Raw genomic sequence first — 20131 nt, forward strand, 5'->3', positions numbered from 1 at the left:
TAAATAAAAGTGCCCTTCACCTGCCTCTTTTAGGCTGCAATCCTATGGGGAGCAACTTACTCCTGAACAAATATGCCAAAGATCAGAGTACAAGAGTTGTATCTGACAACAGAAAAACACACAACAACTCTTTGCCAGAGTTTACATTCTGGGATATTAAGATCAAATAAAATGCTAGAATTCAAACTGTGTTGGTTTCTTCCTAGCTTACCTTTTCCCGCTTGCATTCTTAAAATACATATAGGGAAATAACTTGGAAATCAGAGCAGATGCATGTATTAATTTTAACATGCAAGCATTTGAAGCGAGAGCTTCTGACACTGAACTAACAAGACTCCCAGAATCCTGCATCCAAAATCTGTAATGGATCATTCACATATTAATGTGAAGTAGGGCTGCAATAATTAGTCAATTAAGAAGGCCCTCTCCAATTAACTATGCCAATTACATATGCTCCACAATCACGAAGGAGCCGGTTATGGGTTGTAGGGTAAAAGTGAAACAGGCGTGCATGACGACTGATTGGTTTTTTAAAAGAGGAATCATATGTGAACATGAGCCTCGTGTGGCGCAGAGTGGTAAGCGGCAGTTACTGCAGCCAAAACTCTCCCCACGGCCTGAGTTTGATCCCAGCGGAAGCTGGTTCTCAGGCAGCCGGCTCAGGTCGACTCAGCCTTCCTTCCTCCCGAGGTCGGTAAAATGAGTACCCAGCTAGCTGGGGGAAAGGTAACTGCGACTGGGGAAGGCAATGGCAAACCACCCCACTACAAAGTCTGCCAAGAAAACGTCAGCGAAAGCAGGCGTCCCTCTAGAAGTCAGCAATTACTTAAGTGCTTGCACGAGAGGTTCTTTTCCTTTCCTATATGTGAACTGGACCTATATGGAATTATGATTTCAAAATTTTAAGAATGGAAGCAAAACTAAGCCAGACTGAGCATAGCCAAAACACAGTAACAAACAGCAGATCCTTTTTTTACAGTTGGTGATAAGGTAACGTAAGATACTTTTCATGATGGAACACTTGTTTCCACTGAATTTTAAATTTGGATTGCTCGTGCAGATTGTAGTATTTCGACTCTTTGGCTTGGATTCAGAAATCATGTGAACAAAACAAGGCCAATGGGATGCTCCCACTGGTAGAAGTCAAGGTATGCAAACTGTCTCTAAGAATCCTGCACTGCATTCCCAGATCTGCCCTGATTAGTTGAGGAACCCTGTGGAACATCATGAGAAGTGGTACAGGGGAGCTGCAGGGGAGGGTCAAGCCACTATTTTTGCAATGAAATAAGCCTTTTTTTTCTAGGGCTTTTCTAAACACTGTATTTAATGAACAAATATTTATTCGATGCAGGGACACTGATCATGAAGACACTCAAAAGCAAAAACATCAAGGTGAACACTAGTTCAAAGAGTGTTCATAAGTTAGCATAACCTATTAAAAAGGTTTGGAAAAACATATTTTTCCTTGTATGCTGATACGAGGAAACTCAGCATCAAGGTGGTCCTATGAAGACTTTTGAAACACTTAGTATTTGCAACAAGTTTCTCAAACTCTTCCTATCTGCCTTGAGTCCAGCAAGCCACTGCTACTAATGTCTTAGGATAATCAAGCAAAGCTTGAAAGTCAGTAGTTGAACATTGGAAGACATAGGAATTAAGCAATCCAACAGATTAAGGAATTCAAGAACCAGCCTCTTAACCATAAAACAGCTGTACAGTCATTATTCTTTCTTTTTTTTAACATGCATGTTGTTACTTCTCTACACTTTTAAAACAGCCAGTTATTTTGCTAGAGTACAGGAGCAAAATAGTAGAGTGCTTTCCAAGACGTGATACACCACATTCAGTGCAGTGTGTAAATACCTTTACTACTGGGTTGAGGGGGAGATGCGCTGGTCCAAAAGGCCATTGGGTTAGATTTAAAAAGGTTAAAATTAAATCCTAGAAAATAAAGTGTGTGGATTTGAGTAATAAATTGACATTCCTAAAGGGACAGGGGGCACTGCCAAACAAAGATGAAATATAAAAGGGACCACTGATTCTTCATTGCATATTATACTAAAACAAAGATCTTTCTAGTTGTAGTAATTATGCAGTAACTTTCAACAGCCATATACTCCCAGGAAACTCAAAAGCAAGGCACGAGCCTTCCAACACTACTGCCTCACAACAATTAGTGTTTCAGAAGTGCATTGCCTCCGAGATGGATAAGATGTTTACTTTATCAAGATTTTACTAACTCCAATTTTTTGCTAGCTCCCATCTGAGCAAGCTCTCATAGAAGTCATGTCTTCCATAACATTTTAACTGTGAGAGCAGACTCCGCAAAGTGACTTACATGGGGCTCCAAGTGAATCGAATTCAGAAACTTCAACTAGTCTGTAGAATGGATGAAGTCAGAGAACAGAGAACAGTTCCTCAGCAACTGCACTGACTACTAGTATACTTTTACCTATTATTAAAGGAGCTCATTCTGATCAATTAACTGCTACGCTAATTGGGCCCTGTATACTTTTCTTTTAAGTCTCTTCTCCCCAAGAATGTTTTGATGATCCGGGCACATGTGTCTTAAGGTTTTTTTCTGCCTTTTCCCTTTCTTACAGGGTCCTAGGTTTAACATTATAGATTTAGAACTTGTACATTAGTAAGCATTCTAAACTATTAGAAGATGGGTGAAGTGGAAACACCCACCCACCAAAAAACTACAATTCTAGCTTATAAGTTATAATTTAAGAAATACTCACCTTTTTCTAGTGTTTTAAATGAAAAATTAGAAAATCCTTCTGCTTTTGATGTAGCCACTTGAATTTCCCCTTTGCCACCAGCAGCGCCTCTTTCTTGATATTCAGCAACTTTGGAAGTCATAGCATCATGTGTGCTCTCTGGTTCTCTCTGTTTCATGATCTGACACACTGAGCTATCACTTTTGCTCTTGGGAGAAGCATTAAAACTGAAGCCAAAAAGAGATCCAGTTGCTGATGTGTTTCCAAACGTGAAAGGTTTTGATTTTTCATTGTTAAAAATACTTTTGACAGACTCGGAGCCAAACACAAATTTGGGTGGCGAAACTACGGCTTTTGTTGGTGTCTCAGAAGTTCCGACCACTGATGAAACCTCTGGAGTTTGTATAACAGTTTCTTCTTCCTGCTTTAAATCAGTTCTCTCCCTGGTGGTTTCTTCCAGTACAGCAACTGCAATCTTTCCACATGGAGATTCCTTTGGGGTATTGGCACGTGAAGAAAGTGGTGTGATTAATGCATCTTTTTCTTGAGCATGTTTTGCTTCCTCAAAAATTTGCTTGAAGGAGTCAGCAACATCTTGCAGCTTAAATCGCACAGCCAAGAGCTCTATTTTCCTTTCCCCTTCAGCAAAGTCACAGGCAGTCCATACCCATGCTCGCTCTGTGCCTTTCATTTGCTGGATGGTCATATCTGGGGTTATTCTATGATTGGCACAGAGCTTTAATACCTGGTCCCGTCTCATGACTATACGAACTTGTTTAGTGTCATAGTTCTGCAAGATCTTGATATCCCCAATGCCCCTCTCTTTCCACTGATTAGCGTCTTTATCATATCTATACAGTTTAGCTCGGTGACTGAAGACAACTTGCTCATTCTCTTCCCCGCTCGTTACTTCTACAAGGTCAGGTAAAGGTACCACTGGCTCAAAGTACTGGCCATCTCTTTCATCTTCTTGGGTAATGTCAGTCTCCTCATCTGTGCCTACAGAGGATCTACTTTGGTTCAGTTTGGAAGGAGACTTTGAGGGACTTAGCGCAGATTTGAAACTAAAGTTAAACCCTGTGGTAGATTCCCCAAACCTAAACAGATTTTTCCTCACAGGGCTACTGGCCCGAGGCAATGCATACACAGAACTATCTGTACTATCATCCAGTGCTTCTCCACGTAAGTCATAGTTGTCCCATTCTAATGTAGGGCCAGTACTTTCAGCATGTGGCTTTATAACCAAATCGGAAGCGTTTGTGGCAGAAACAGAGTTTTTACTTTCTTCATCTCCGAGTTTAGTTTTATCATCTGTCAGGAAGGTTTTAAGATGTTTCAGCCCACTTTTCATTTCTTCTGCTTTCAGTATGAGCTCAGCTGTTTTCCCAGTATCTACAAGTTTGTGAGGGGTTTGGAGTGGTATATCCAGCAGGAGCCTTTGGCATTCTTCAAATTTCAATTTGAACTCCTCAGCCTGCTCTGGTGTTTTGAATTTAGCTGCTAGTTGCTCCAGCTTTGCATCGCCATCAGAGAAGTCACTGGCTAACCACATCCATGCTTTGTCAGAACCAGAGAGTGGCTTCAAGTTCATGGTAGTCGTGATCCAATGGTTTGCACAAACCTTCAAGACCTGCTCACGCCGCATGAGCATTCGTAGTTTCCCATTAACTTCATTCTTAAGGATTTTCAAGTTGCCCACACCACGTTCTTTCCACTGGCTAATTTCTGCATCAAAACGAAATAGTTTTACTCTTTGTGAATACAACACCGTCTCATCCTCTTCACCCGTCACAAGTTCCACTTTTTCAGGCATCTGGACAACAGGTTCGAAATGAATATCATCACTGTCTTCTGTTTTATATGCTTCATCATCCTTTTCAAAATCAGAAGTATTTGCTTTGGAAGTTTTAGCACCCTGAGAAGAAAAGAGCTTTTCGCCTGCACCTGTAAAACCCTTGAAATTTGGATCTTTCCTACCAAACTGAAACCCTTCGCCAGATGTTTTTGCCAAATCGGCAAAAGTGAAAGTGCTACCATGTTGGCCAAAAACCAAATCACTGCTCTGTTTGCTAGATGTATCATGAGATTTGACTGGAGAGTCTTCCTCAAATGTCTTTTTTTCTTCAATGCCTTTTAAGAGACTATCTTCTTTACTCTGTTTTGCAGTTACATTTTTACTAGGTTCTTGTATACCAAATTTAAATTCACCTGGTGGCACAGGCATTGAAAAATTAAACCCTCCTTGTGCAGGCTTAGTTTCAGTACTAACAGGAATCTGAAATGTGAAGGGAGACTTTCCTTGTTCTGCAGGGTGGCCAAACTTAAAACCTTTCTCTGAAATGTCACATTTAAAACCTGTCCCTTGTGGTCCTCCAGTGGGTTCAGATAATTTGCTTTTGAAGCCAAACACAGATGGTGGAGCACTAGCAGGGAGAGCTGGGACATCATTAGATGGATTTGGAGTTTGACAAGCTGCACAAGTTGACAAAGAGCCATCGTTTCGTACCAAACATACATTGCAGTCCCACTGGCCCTCCTTTTTCATAAAAGCAGACCCAAAACCACTCTGAACATTGCTGGACGGATTTGGAGTTTGACAAGCTGCACAAGTTGACAAAGAGCCGTCGTTTCGTACCAAACATACATTGCAGTCCCACTGGCCCTCCTTTTTCATAAAAGCAGAGCCAAAACCACTCTGAGGGACCTTTGAAGTATCCGTTTGGCCAAATTTGAATGTAGTTTGAGGACCAAGCACTGGTGCGTTAGTTCCACTGGGATTCTTGCAGCTAATACAATGAGACAAATTGGCTTCATTTCTCACAGAACAGACCCTGCATTCCCATTGGTTCTCCTTTTTATTGGAAGTGAGTCCAAATGTACTGTGTGTGCTTTCAGTGTTGGGCTTGAAAGTTATAGCTGATTCTGTCGGAAGAAGCACAGCTTGTACTTCCCTATTAGATGGGTTTGGAGTCTGGCATGCTACACAATTCTGTGCAGTTATTTTATTTCTGACAAGGCATGTGTTACATTCCCACTGATCTTTCTTTAACATGAACTGCTCACCAAATCCATGTGTAGTATGTGCTCCTGGGACTTCCTTTCCAAAAGAAAAGGCTGCAGGTGGAGCTCCACTTGATGGAATTGTAAAAGTGTTTTTGGTCGTAGCGTTTTTTGCAGTATTGCTCACATCAGGACCAGGAAGCTGACAACTACTACTGACAGACGATAATCTATTCTTGAAATGGAATCCAGAGTTGAGGTATCCAGGGTCAGATTTAGCAGAATCCTTTGCATCCTGAGTAATAATTTCTCTTAATGATCCAATGTTCTGAGGAACCTGCTGACTACCATCTGATTCAGAACATTTCAAACTGTTTTGGGCCTCTTGAAACTTCTGCTTGAAAAGCATTGCTTCCTCTGGAGTTTTAAATCTGATGGCAAGTTGCTCAGGTTTTGGCAATTCATCTGCATAGTCCAAGGCATGCCACACAAACGATTTGTCTGATCCAGCATTTGGTTTCAAAGTCATATCAGGATTTATATAGTGATTTGCACAAATTTTCAGCACTTGCTCTCGTCTCATAAGTAGTCGGATTTTGCCAGTTATTTTATGCCTCAGAATTTTCACATTACCAACACCTCTCTCTTTCCACTCCCTGGATTCAGCATCAAAACGAAAGAGTTTTGCTCTGTTGCAGAAGATTTCTTCTTCATCTTCCTCTCCTGTTTTTACTTCGATCTTGTCTGGTAATGGCACAACAGGTTCAAAATGAGGGCCGTCATCATCTTCATCACCACCATGGACACTTCCTCCATCCGTTTCATGACTTCTGTTTGCTATATCCGAATGTGGAGTACCAAAAATGGGTTTGCCAGGTTCCTGGAAGCTGAACACATCGCCCTTGCCAAACCCAGAGGACTTGGGTTGATTTTGTCCCATTTTATCTGTAAATGAAATGCTTGGAGGATTCTTGGCACCAAAACTGAAGATGTTGCGTTGTCCAGCAGCATATTCAGCAAGTGGCTTCTGTCCTGTGTATCGATCTTCTTTGATAGGTTTATCTGATGTCAGAAGGCCCAAAAGACTGTCACTGTTACTATATGGTGCACTATGGGGCTGTGCTCCAACTTGAGGTGATGAAAAAGTAAAATCACCATCATTAGATTTGAAATTCGAATTAAATTTGAAAGTGGTTGGCTGAGTTGACTGAGCTGAGGTTATCAGTGAAGATTTTGCTCCATCTGCCGGTAAAGACTGCCCAAAGTTAGGCTTCCCAAATTCTATCACCTTTGATTCTGCAGACCTGGAAACTGGGGCAGCTGCTGAAGGCTTTGTGAAATACCCTGGCTCAGGAAGTGGAGGATTTGTGCTTGTTGGTGGCACACTGTAATTGTAGTAGTCCTCATTGCCACGAGGAGACAAAATTCCAGTTGCAGGAGAATCAAAGCGCAGTGAAGTACCATACATTTCTTGTGAAAACATACAAGTCGAGGTGTTCTGCAGTGGAGGAGTATGCATTGGCTGTTGATATGAATATATGTGTTGCTGAGGTGTAAGCCTGTTCATGGCGTAGACTGGAGGCTAAAAATAGAATACTCAATGTTAGTATTAAAGCCTCAAAAGCTGAATATCATGCTTCACATGGGCTGGGTTCACACATCATGCTAACCTATGATTGCTGGCAAGCTACGCTGGTGGTTATGCAAACAACCTACTGTTTTCCTGTAAGACAATTAGGCAAACAAGCTACACAGAGTAGCTTATTTCACACACACCCTCCTCCTCCTCACCCAGTCAGGCAGGTATCCCAGCTCCCCTTGTGGCTGGAATAGAGATTGCTTGAGCCAAGCAATTCTGTAGGTGATCTCCATAATCCACACTGGTATAACAGACAACACACTAACCCACCATATGTAAAATAACCCTTAACCTTAAAGACCATGGGTTCACAGGGTGGCGTATTTGGGTGAAATAACCCATTGTGTGTGTGTGTGTGTGTGACATTCCCACAGACAACAGGCTAACTTTATCAAGGGGGTTTCCTGAAAATAAACCATCATGGGTTAGCATGTTGTGTGAATCCAGTAACAATCTCATGTTTTCATTTTCATCAATGCTTAATCTGTTTTCAAGAGCTACTGGTGGTTTCTGTTTGCCTCCCCAGTCCCAGTATTTACCAAAAAGGGAGTCTTCCTTGAGATTATTCAAGATTTAACAGAAAGCAACTTGGCTTGCAGCTTTCCATATCTTTAATTGTTACATTACAACTTATCAAGAAACATTTATACTTACCTTTGTGGGGGTCACATTGGTGGCTGCTGTCCTTAGAAGATACTGGGAATTATAAGCTGGTGATGCATTGTAGTAGACTGATGGACCTGTTGTAGCAACTGAACACAAGAGATAATGGTAAGAGAACATAAGCTGACAGGAACCCTAGATCTAAACACTTAACGCATTTCTCTACACTTCTGGCATACCATCATGTTATGCTGCTGTGTGATGACACAGCCTCGTCCTCAAAACTTGTGGCAAGTTTTAAACTAGGTTTGAAGATTATGAAACCAAGACAGGGAAAATATCTTAGCTTATCCTTCAAGAGGTTCTCGGAACTTGTTACACATTTATTTATTTATTTATTAAATTTATATATCACCCCGTAGCCGAAGCTCTCTGGGTGGTTTACAAAAGTTAAAAACAGTGAACATTAAAAAGTATACAAAATTTTAAACCATCAAAAATATAAAAACAACAGTATAAAACAACAGTATCCATTTAATCAACCACAGTTCTGGGGTCCATTAAAAACAAACAAACTTAGCATATGTTGTTAAATGCCTCCACTCATAATCAATTGACATTATATTCTGAACTTCACATAAAATTTCTAGAACTCAATTTCACCATGTATTTACCTGTTAAGGGTGCTCCATGGAAGTTCTGTGCTCCTTGATAGCCATCCGACATAGTTTCTGTTGCATAGCTTTCAGCCGGCCATCGATGAGGTGTGTTTGCATTAGAATTGTTAAGTTTCATTTCATGCATCTCATTCTATCAAAAAGATAGGAAGGAACATTACACAACTTCATGCCAATATATTGCGGATTTTCACATCTGCTCAACAGAACTGAAGGGTACGGGAAGCCACCACTCAGAAATACGATGTTATTGATACATCCTCCTTAAAAATGAACATGGTTTTAAGTCCTTGCTGCTAACTACCACACAAATTTTGAGTAATTAGAAAACCACAAAGTGAGATGTGCAACAAAATCCTCTGGACAACACTGCAGGGCTGTAGTAAACCAACCAGAGCCTGACATGCAGTATGAACTACACCTGCATGGCTGTCATAAGTCACAATATGCAAGATGTGAACATGGAGTTGCATTTGCTTTGGAACATGCATTAGCAGAGCTATTTTTAAATGTTTCATACTAAATGAGTTAGAAAAAAACAGGAACTCTTCTCTATGCTGCTAACATTTGGGCACCAATATGACCATTGCGATCCTGCAATCCTGGCTACATAAAAATCTTAGATTTCTCTTTATGGGCAACTCTCACTTCCCCCCCATGAGAAGTTAACATAAAGGTAACTGCAGTGTGAAGCAGAAAGTGTTCCTTTCAGACAATGAAATGGTTCTCTGTCCTTTTTGTCTCTGTATCTCTCTTCCTCCATTCTTTTTTGCTCACTTCTCTTAGAGTGGAGAAAAGGAGCACACTACAGTGGAGGAAGAGACAGAGAAAAGAATCACCCGCTTTCCATTCTCCTCTTTACCCTTTCTGCATCCCTTTTCTCCTCTCTCAGTCACCCTCTCCTGTTGACTGATCAGTGATGTTTTGAAGCCTCCAAGGCTTCCATGGCCACAGACCTGCCTTCCTCAGCCATTTCCAGATGGCCAGCTGATTCCAATCTCCCTCCCCATGGTTTTCGTTTCCAACTGAGTTCTGTGGCTACTCAGCAAGCTTGGTCATCATTAGGTTTCTCTCCTTAGTGCTTCCCCCCCCCCCCAAAGACTTTTTGTATCTTTTGTATCCAAGCCTGCTGATATCTTCCTATTGTGCATGGATGCACCATTTTAGCTACATAAGGATCTGCACTTGGGCATTAGTAGAAGTGTTTGTGATAAGAAACTGAAATGGAACTTTAGTCTATTATTCATTTATTATTTGCTGTATTTTTATCCTGCTTTTCAGACTATTATTAGTGAGGGAATTAGCCATTAGGCGTACAAACTAAAAAGTAAAGACATATGAGGGTGGTTAATAAGCCGATCCTGTGCCAGCTCATTTCCCTAATTACCCTTGCTGTGCATGGCTTGTTGTTACATGTGTACCTAGTGAGAGTGGGCAGCTGGGGTGATTAACAAACCACCCAGAAAACCTACAGAGTGTGGGCACTGGGTGGTTTGTCTACCACCCTTGCTAGGTTCACATGAATGACAAGTTGCACCCAGCGAAGGTAATTAGGGAAATAAGCCGGCATCCTCAAGGGTGATTAATAAGCCACCATGGCTTTTCAACCACCCTTGTGTCACACAAACTAGGTCACGTTTTCCCCTTCGCTAATAGAGAAAACAAGTTGATGTCCCAACAGGCTGCCTTGTAACAAGATTCCATAATGCTACTGAAGGCCAAACTTGAATCTGATTGGCAAGACTTTTGTAATCTGGTGTTGATGATCTAGTTCTTGTGAAAGCATTTTTACTAATTTTTATTTTCTCTTGTTAGGGTTGTTTTCAATTTTATGATTTTTTAAAATTATTATTATTATTATTATTATTTGCATTTTTATACCGCCCAACAGCCGAAGCTCCCTGGGCAGTTCACAAAAACTAAAACCATTCAAAGTATAAAACAAACAGTATAAAAACATGATATAAAATACACATTAAAATTTTATTAAAAACATATCATACATGATTAAAACATCTTTAAAACATTAAAACATCTTTAAAACGTTCTAAAATTTCACTGGATAGGCCTGCTGGAATAGATCAGTCTTTATTGCTTTTTTAAATTCTAAAAGACAATCAAGTTGATGAATTTATATTTTTATTTGGAAGCTGCCATATCATAGCATACGTAGGGCTATTCAGCAAAGAGCTGCAAATGCAAAAGTGAAAATCATGCAAATATCCTTAATTAAAATTTACTAAAATGTTTACTCAAAGCTTCTGTCTGCACTTTGCTGATACTTTATACAGTAGACAACTAACTAGAAAACACTTGATTAATTTGAAATAAGCAACTGTTCTAATTTAAATTAGATTGCTAACACTAATACTCCAATCAGTACTCTGGGATTTTATTACAACCATTAGGACATGATCTGCATTTGACCTTTTTAGACTGAATACACTACATCTCTGCCCCAGAAGAGAGCTTATAGTACACACTGCAGTACACTATTATTTTATTTACCTTAATAGATTCTACTTGCTGGCAGATCATCTGAAGTAGAGATTTTTGATCCTCTGCCCAGCGAGGAGGGGTTTTGGGAGAGAACTGGGGAAAAAACACAATAGGAATTGTTAGGTGTTTAGATCTATTAGAATAAAATACAGCTTTCAACACATATATCTTGGATATACCTTGTAGCTTTTACTTGGAGAGAGTGAAAATTTTGTGGGTGACGGACTGGAATGTTTCATCTCTGTTTCTGCTGATTGGCTCAAATCATTGTTTAAGGTATGACTCCTTTCTTCACCATTGTCCCCAAGTTCTTGCATTACACATTCCAGCATCTCCTTAACTGTTTCAATGGAGACAGGTAACTAGGGCAAAAATAACAAAGTATTGTGATTTTAGAGTCAGTTGGCATACATACGGTTAAGCTGATGGCCTGCATATTGTACCTTGGTTAAATAAATGCCATTGGATTTTAAAACTTACTGCCTTGTTTCACTAAAATGAAAATTAGTACTTAAAACCAGAATGTTTCTAGAGGGGGCTAGATTCTGAACTAATTCCAATGCCCCAATCCAAAATAATCCATATCTGGAGTAGTTGATGCTTTAGAGATGAGTTCAGCAATGTGGTATCTGGGATGCTGCCAAGAGCTGCCTCGGCTGCTGCCAAGATATCCAGGCCCTCCTGATTTTTTAAGTGTTTTTTACCCAATCAGGACGGGGAGGCTGCAAAATGAAACACCTGACTTGCAGCCTTCTGCCATCTTCATTTCCTTTCCCCACAATGTTTCTGGGCACAGGGGGATTATTAGGGAGTGAAGACGCCAGGCATCAGGAGGCAGGCAATTTGCTCTGCAGCATGCCAGGTTGGGCCACTTGCTAAAACTTCTGATCCAAAACCAAAAAAGGGCCTCCGCTGTTGCAGCCAAGTGTGGGGGAAAGGCGATGTGGTGACCTGAGGGGAAGGCTAGGAGAGGGTTGAAGAGTAACCTTGGGTGGGCATTGGGACTTGGGGATGGGGGCACAGGAGAAGGGAGGGACATGTGTGATTCTGAGTGATGGAAAAATGGGGTGCGCGGTTGCATGACTGAATGGATGGAGGGGTTGCACGCACAAGAGAAGTTTAGGGGCGAACCTGAAAGAGGGAGTGGCTTTCTTGTGCATTTGCGTCTGGAGTTCTTTTGTACCAACTCTGGGAGATCTTATTAATTTGGGGAAATACAGTGGAATGAACTGTAAAGGTAATTTGGAGAAACTGGCTTGCTGTTCTGTAAAATGGATTTAGGTTGGAGTTCATACCACTCCTCTACCTTGTACTCAGGTTCTTGGGCAAGTTACTTGTCTTTTAGCCACACCAGCTTGTGACTGGCCACATGTACCATGACCGCGCCCGTAACACTTAACACTCCAAATGTGCCCACGAGCCCAAAAAAGTTGGGGTCCCCTGCTTTAGAGCAACTATGGCTTTTCTAGTAAGTTTAATATTAAATCAGATAATCAGACACCCAGACATAACATATTGTAACAAGTATGCTTTTCCCCTCATTATGCAGGTTTTCCTAGTGATTAAAAAGAAAACTAAGCCAAATCATGAACCTTTTCAATGACTGAAGTATCTGTGCAGCTTTCATCAATTATCTTTATGAGATAGTCTCTGCTCTTCTTTAGATAATTCCTGCATTCTTCTTGTTCTTCTAGTGACATACCATCATTTTCCATCTCTTCAGCTTTCCTCTGGAAAATCTAGCCAAGAGAAAAAGGAGTTAGCAAGGAACACAGTTTTTGAAGGCTGGTGTGGGGAGGGCTAAGAAATTCAGCACTTACCAGAGCAAGATTCCAGTACGCAACAACATTTTTAATAGCTTCAAATGCTTTCATAGCATCATCTGTTTTTCCATCAACAGCATCTAAAATAGCGAATGCTATGTGTGCTTCTTCTTGATATTCATCAACCTGGGAAGCCTGAGAAAGCAATTTACTCCATTAGTCTTATGTAACCAGTTTCTCAGTACAGAATCTGTCACAAATTTATGAGTTTCTCTTTAATAAATATTACACCACCTGATGTCGAGGGGGGGAGAGATTTGATGTTATAATTATGTGGACCCAATTATCTAAATATGCTAGTAGACTAAGTACCTGACTGTCTAATAAATGTAACATATTCAGTTTACTTGTACCAAGATAAGTAGGGCAGATCATCTTCACTTCCTGCTCTTCCTTTAAAGATGGCCTTTCCTTCTAACAGCTAGAACCACACACCCAGCCACCTTGCATGTGAATGGAAGGCACACATATTTACAGGGTTGCTCTGTCCACAAATGCAGTGCCTTGTACCCACCTTGCCCAAAAGTCAGCCACCTCCCAATTAAAGTATTACACTAAATTCTATTTTCCCCAGTTGTCTTTGTGTGTGCTGGGCAAGATTTCGATGGGGAGGGGATGCTTCGGCACACTACCTCTGTCTTTGTCACTCTCATAAATAGCACCACATTATGCTGTTTTATAACCATCACCACAACCATCTAGTGTTCTCAACACGTTCCATCTGGTAGCCTATTTCTATATAAACTAGAAATAAGTTCCTTGAAAGATTGGACTGGTTTGCACAAAGTAAGCCACCATGACTTATGGCTTATTTAAAACACAGATGCAATTTGAAAAAATCACTGCCTGGGCATGGCTTGTGATGTCATGTGAACCCAGGCAGCATGGCTTGTTGGGGAAAGAACAACCCTACAACAGTCCATAGGTTATTGGAGGGTTTTTTTTTTTTTGCTTTCCAAGAAGCCAGCACCCCCAGGTTTGGACGATATGACAAGCTGCGCCCAAACGGTGATTATCCAAATTGTGTCTTGGCAGCAAAAAAACTGAATCAGTGCCACAAAGTGCTATATGCTTTATAAAGGGCTAATTAACAGAAGCTGAATTCAGACAAGATAGGCAATCCTGTTGATCTGGGAAAGGAGGATATAACCATCCTAAACGGCATCAGGACTCCTCTGAATAATTGTGTTTCCAGCTTAGGACTGAATTTTGTGAACTCAGACAGCAGCTGAGACAGCTCAGACAGCAGTTAAGCCACTTTCTGGAGAGTAAATGTTTAATTGCTGTCCATGCCTTAATAACCCCACCAATAAAAATATAGTAAAGCACTCTATATACTGACTACATGGGACCAATATGTCTTAGATCCAAATTCTGAAGTCTGTTAGCCCAAGTAAAAACACCCCCACCTACTTGCACCTAGCAAACACAATTAAGTTGAACACTTTCATGTCTGTCTCCCGCACACAAATTCAACATTTACAGATTAGGAAGTAGGATAAGACTAATCCAAAGTAACTAGGCCTAAAAACAAGCTAATAGCGGAAGCAGACACGCCGGTGATAGTTCAAGTGATGGTGTTTAGCTGGCCAGATTTTAGGTGCAGAGGTTAATTATTACTTTGGGGAGAAGGGCAAACAGTTACACATCGAAACAAGAATTTGGACAAAAGATTAAAAAAGCATTTAGGAATATAACTACCATAGGAAACTCCTGCAACTCTCTAGCAGCCTCTCTTTTATTACCTGAATATCTTCGTTATGAAAATGCTTGAACAAAGGGTCAATTGGTTCAGGAATACTTTTCTTCTTCTTGATTATCTCCAGCATTGGCAAAACTTTCTTCCAATAATAAACACTTCGTCCAATATATTCCCTTTGGTCATAGAAAGAGTTAAGACCACAGCCCTGTGAAGTAACATAACCTGAGTTATCTTTACATGTCATGGTAACGCTATTTCACATTTCTCTTTCAACATTTCTTTCAAGGAACTCAGGACAGCATGTATTGTTCTCTTCCCATTTTCCCCCTTACAACAACTTTCGGAGGTAGATCAAGCGGAAAGTTGGCGACTGGCCAAAGGGCACCCAAAGAGAATATGAATTTGGAACTAGGTCCAGTGGATCCAACAAGGACTCGGACCAGTGAGTCAAACAGTCTAACCAGTACACCAAATTTTCAGTTCTAGCTCTGTTTTAACCAAGTGCTGTTGTTTGCAAGCCACAAGATGTCAACTTTCCTAAATTGTAACACATAGCCTAAGAAGTTTAACCAATTCTTAACCAAGCCTTTAAAAATTAATTGTCAACTATATTCTGATTTTGTTTTCCAATATGAGACCCAAGTACCTGCAATCAACTGCATGGACAAATAAAAGGTTTAGAGGGCAATCCTAAACATGTTTAGACGGAAATAAAGTGCTACAACTCGCAGTAGTCCCCCAGCTAGGGAGTTGGAGGACTTTCTCTTTTAAAACAAAACAAAAAAACATGCATAGGATTGCACCTTTGTGGAATTAACTTTATAGCTTTTCTTTATAGAAAATGCCACCTGCCTACTTACCGTTCTAAGAAGACTTTTTGCCCAGTGCACAATCAGAGCTGGTTGAAGACCATGTTTTCCTAATGCCCTGAGGATGCTTAATTCATGCTGAATGAGAAGTCTCATTTTTGCTGCTGTCCCAGGTCTGAAAAGCAACATTTATATAGAAATGTGTCAGATGTATAATGCTATTCAATTGACTGGCTTTTCTTTGGTTAGCTGTAATCTGAAATGCGAACAAGCCAATCCATTTTTAAATATAGAATTTACACCACAAGGATCACTCCAACAGCTGCTAAAAGTTTTGCTAGGAAAGTCTCATACGTAGCATAAAGATAGAAAAAGGCAGCCATCAAAATTACATTCAAGATCAAGGACTCCTTTTTATCACATCCTTCAACATGGGGAATAATCAAGGAATAAGACTAAAGCTGTTGCAGTACAGAAATGAAGCCTACCACAAGACAGACTACCCCACCACCACCACCATAGTAACATTCATACTTACACTGCTCGTTTGTGATAAACAGCATCCCACCAGGCTCGTTGCCTTTCAGTACAAAGCTGTTTGTATACCGGCAGTGGCAAGAATCGAGGCTGATGGACAATGTACCGAGTATTAAACTTTTCTTCTAATTGCAAACGACTCGTAAATATCACCCCAAGCAGAAATACCTGTTTTTGAAAGACACACATTTAAGTCGTACAGAAAACATTACTGCATAAACTTATGTTATAGTAAAATCAGCTAAAACTATTTTCTTACTTCAAGGTCCAACATGCAAATTGATTCAGGAGCGTTGGTTTCAAGCCTTGATGTTTCCTGAGGCAAATGAAAAAGCTGCTTTAACCACTTGCGAATTGCTTGAAAAGTTGGTACGGAGTTCCACTGCAGACCAAGCCATGTGAGGTGTTGGAGACTACCACTGTGCGCTCTGATGGCACCTAAAGATAAGGAAGTTTTATTACTTTTCAAATAAGCAGTTTTATGATACTCCATCATAAGACCGTGATCAAGCTAGGATTTTAGTTACATAATGCTATTTCCTCCCATTCAAACAAACCAGGAGGTATCATCCCTTTTTAGTCTCCAGTTAAGAATGTGAATTAGAGCCTAAGTTTAGACAATTCAAAACGTAAGAGTCTCAAACGATAGCCTAATTAGAGGAAATCTCAGATGCACTGGACATGCTTACGTTTCTCTCCACAGGCCTGTGCAAAAGTACTTGCTCTTGCTTAGATCGCATTTGGAAGATATTGACAAATTAAGGGGATAACAGAAGCATAAACACTATGGTACATAGTAATTATCTGCTATCCCATCTAAAGACAACCAGAGATTTAGCAATGTAAGTATACAAACAGGCTTCAATCATCCCACAAAAAACATCTACATATATAGTCTAAGGCAGGGATCCTCAATGCAGGGCCCACGGGAACCTCCAACAGCACTGCTGAAGCTCTCCACTCCCTGTCCTCTTCAAAAATTTGTTTTCAAATTTAAAAAACTTTTAAACCATTAGGGTGCTAGCTTTTCCTTCCTGTTCCTGAACTAGTCACTGATCAGTTGTTCAATGGGCAGGAAGAGAAGGAATGAGTTGCTTTCTGGCCCCACCAAACCTTCTTCCATATACACAGATCTCTCCCCTTTGCTCTAGGGCCAGTTCACACAAACAAACAAGCCACGGTGGCTTAAATAAGTCATGGTGGCTTACTTAAATTGGCAGCATGTGATGGATGCCATTAGCCGAATTACCAGCCCAGGTGCAGTTTGCCACATTGTCTGAACCCATGTAGCTTGGCTTTGTTGGGGGAAACAACTCTCAAACAATCTAACAAGCCATGGGTTGTTTTGATTGCGTGAACTGGGTCTTTCTCTCTCCTCTCAGCCTTTCTATTCACCTCCCCCACCCCCTTTCCTTGCTATTGCTCTCCCTAGCATTCTTCTTTCTCTCCCTTCCTAGCTTCTGCCCCTCTGCCTTGCTATTTCCCCCTCCTTCCTGGCCTTTAGCCTTGTTCTTTCTCTCCAGCTCACCACCTCTTTTGACTAGACAGGCTTCAACAGCAGCCATTATGTGATTAGTCATATTTTATCGTGGGGCTCATGGTGGTTACTCAAGTTCTCAAATACGCCCAGGGATCCAAAACGGTTGGGGACTCCTGGTTACCTGAACAAATGAGTTCATGTAAAAACCTTGCATTTGCTACAGTGCTGATATCCAACTGTTTCTTTCAATGCTTTTAACTGAAGTTTTAAGCTGACTAAATTCTATACTTGTTTTGTAATGTATTTATAACATACATATGTACAAATTCAGTATTAAAAATAAATGTCTCACCGATATCATATCTAGTTAATTCAATGTATTCTGGTGCCTGTACACCAACATTTCGGATATCATCAGTGCCAAGGAATGAGCTTTCTCTAGAACTACTCCCAAATAATGCATCAAATAAGGTAGATTGCCCACTCTTGTTTGCAAATGATTCAACAATCTCCTTCAAAAAATCCTGCTTGCTGTAGCTTAGGTTTAGCAGCATATGTCCTGAAAAGGAAAGATAGACATGATTAATTATGGCAACAGCAGTTTCTATTTGGCATGTATACACCAATAGCGTCAAGATTATACCTTGTTAACTGGTAGCATTCCATAACTTGAAATTCAGACAGTTTAGTACTTAAATTTAACACTTTCTGTTCACAAAGGAGGAAAAACTGTAGATATAACAATACAACAAGCTGAATGTGATCTGCTGTAGGTGAGGGGATAATGAAAGAAGCTACTTTGGGGTCCCTAACATTTTACCTACTTATAAAACTTCATTATCCCTTGAACTCATAGCATTAACTATGATGGTTGTTCATTACTTCTAATTTCAACTCAGTGAAGTTGCACATTGCTTAAGCATAGCTACTAATGCTAACAGCTTTGATTTAAAATGAATTGCTATTGTTTTCTCATTACCAGATTGGCTCTGTCGGTCGCAGGCTAACATTTCCAACTTCTCTTGTTCAGCTTGATCTCCTTTTATTAGTTTTGACTTTGGTCTAGGAACCTGGTAGGGATTAGACAAGTATAAAGAATTCTCTCCGCAGTGAAAGATATGGTGGTGACACTAAGCTTAAGAATAAAATTCATTTCTCTATGAAGTGTAGAAATCTTGGATAGTACAGTCATAAATTCAACCTTATTACAACTTAATACTACACTACATTTCTGTTCAAGATGCTAAACTGGAAAAAAAATGAAGTTGGCATTGTGTCAACAACAAACTTAACGAATGCAGGATTATTTCCTTGTGAAAATGATGGGGGTAGGACATTTAAACAATTCTTTGATACACAGTTAGGTCCAGAGGGGCTAGAGACTACCCCTAGATTGCAGAAAGTTTGCCTAGCATGAGAGGATGCAAGAACCTAGCAAAACTTAGCAAAAAACTCCCTGGTGGTTACAGGTTTAGATCCAGTATGGTGCAACAGTGGCACATAGTGCAGCTAGAGTCTTCACAGATGTGCCAGAATAGGAAGTGACTGCACAGAGGCATCAGCCATAATTCCTCCAGCTACGGAGACAGTGGAACACTATGTTTGGATGCCGGTCTGAGTAAGCGCTCCTGCATGCCAAGCAAGCCCAAGGTGCACAAGTTACACAGCTAGGCTAAATTAAATTATCTGCAGACAGCAACTGACTCCTCCTGATTTCAGACTTGTTTCTTTCTTTTTACCACTAGAGCAGTCTTCCCCAACCTGGTGCCCTCCAAATGTTTTGGACTTCAACTCCCATCAGCCCCAGTCAGCATGGTCAATAAGCAAAAATGCTGGGAAGGCACCAGGTTACGGAAAGCTGCTCTAGCTACAAGATTCTGTTGACAAGAAGTGAATTCCAGCTATATATGGCTCTTTTCTTTTTTAAAAAGAGAAGGAATATGTTAGTTTCAAGAGTGAGTAGGAAGGGCCTAAGTTTCACATCCTACAGTATTGCACATACGGGAACACGCATTAGTATTTTAAAACACTGTTCTACAGTGCAAATAGTGTAAAAGAATGAGAGCAGCCTGTCCCTTGAGAACAGCTTACCTGAAAAGCGAGAAGGTAACACAAAGCAGCCAATTCAGAAACAGCTCTCCACTGCATCTCACTCTGCTGAGCCATTTTCAACAGCAGATTTCCAGCATGCATATAGAAGTGGCCTCTCATTTCCAGGAATGTTACAGAAAGTTCATCGCCTCTAGCTGCTTGTTCTTTCACTGAATGAAGTGCATGATCAAAGCTACAAGACAGAAGCTCATGAGTAATAGCAGTTTCAGGGTTCAACACTTCTTGTTACAAAACCTAGCAAACTAGTGCATCTACTAAAAGAAATTCTTTCAATTTGCGTACTCTTTTGCCCCTTATTGTTCTTCCGTTATACTTCATACATAGACTCTGCAAATGGGCAAAGAGCAGCACAAGAAAAAAGTAACAGGGAGACTAAATCTCTCAATTGAACAAAAGGCCTTGGGGCAGACACAACTCCAAACCATGGATGTTTCCATACCAAAAGGGGCACCATTTGCAGATTTCTATATTATTTATTAAATTTACTACATTTCTATACTACCAATAGCTGAGCAGTTCACAACAGG

General features: G+C 40.5%; 1 protein-coding gene across 6 annotated transcripts in view; it reads right to left on the reverse strand.

Moving 5' to 3' along the window:
- RGPD4 (RANBP2 like and GRIP domain containing 4) overlaps window positions 1-20131 on the reverse strand; it is a 40010-nt gene that overhangs the window by 11098 nt on the left and 8781 nt on the right. For 3 of the 6 annotated variants that reach the window (XM_063126197.1, XM_063126194.1, XM_063126195.1), the window contains exons 7-21: window positions 19584-19776; window positions 18472-18562; window positions 17845-18051; window positions 16272-16450; window positions 16014-16180; window positions 15527-15650; window positions 14710-14871; window positions 12962-13099; window positions 12734-12880; window positions 11321-11503; window positions 11151-11234; window positions 8640-8775; window positions 8017-8114; window positions 2745-7305; window positions 1864-1941 (exon numbers count right to left, since the gene is read on the reverse strand). In XM_063126197.1, coding sequence (XP_062982267.1) covers window positions 1864-1941; window positions 2745-7305; window positions 8017-8114; window positions 8640-8775; window positions 11151-11234; window positions 11321-11503; window positions 12734-12880; window positions 12962-13099; window positions 14710-14871; window positions 15527-15650; window positions 16014-16180; window positions 16272-16450; window positions 17845-18051; window positions 18472-18562; window positions 19584-19776 — 6548 coding nt within the window. The remainder of the gene's footprint in view (window positions 1-1863; window positions 1942-2744; window positions 7306-8016; window positions 8115-8639; window positions 8776-11150; window positions 11235-11320; window positions 11504-12733; window positions 12881-12961; window positions 13100-14709; window positions 14872-15526; window positions 15651-16013; window positions 16181-16271; window positions 16451-17844; window positions 18052-18471; window positions 18563-19583; window positions 19777-20131) is intronic. The other 3 variants (XM_063126199.1, XM_063126200.1, XM_063126198.1) reach the window with 1 other exon arrangement.

This window comes from Elgaria multicarinata, chromosome 5, assembly GCF_023053635.1.
Source record: "Elgaria multicarinata webbii isolate HBS135686 ecotype San Diego chromosome 5, rElgMul1.1.pri, whole genome shotgun sequence".
In the NCBI taxonomy this organism is placed as follows: Eukaryota; Metazoa; Chordata; class Lepidosauria; order Squamata; family Anguidae; genus Elgaria; species Elgaria multicarinata.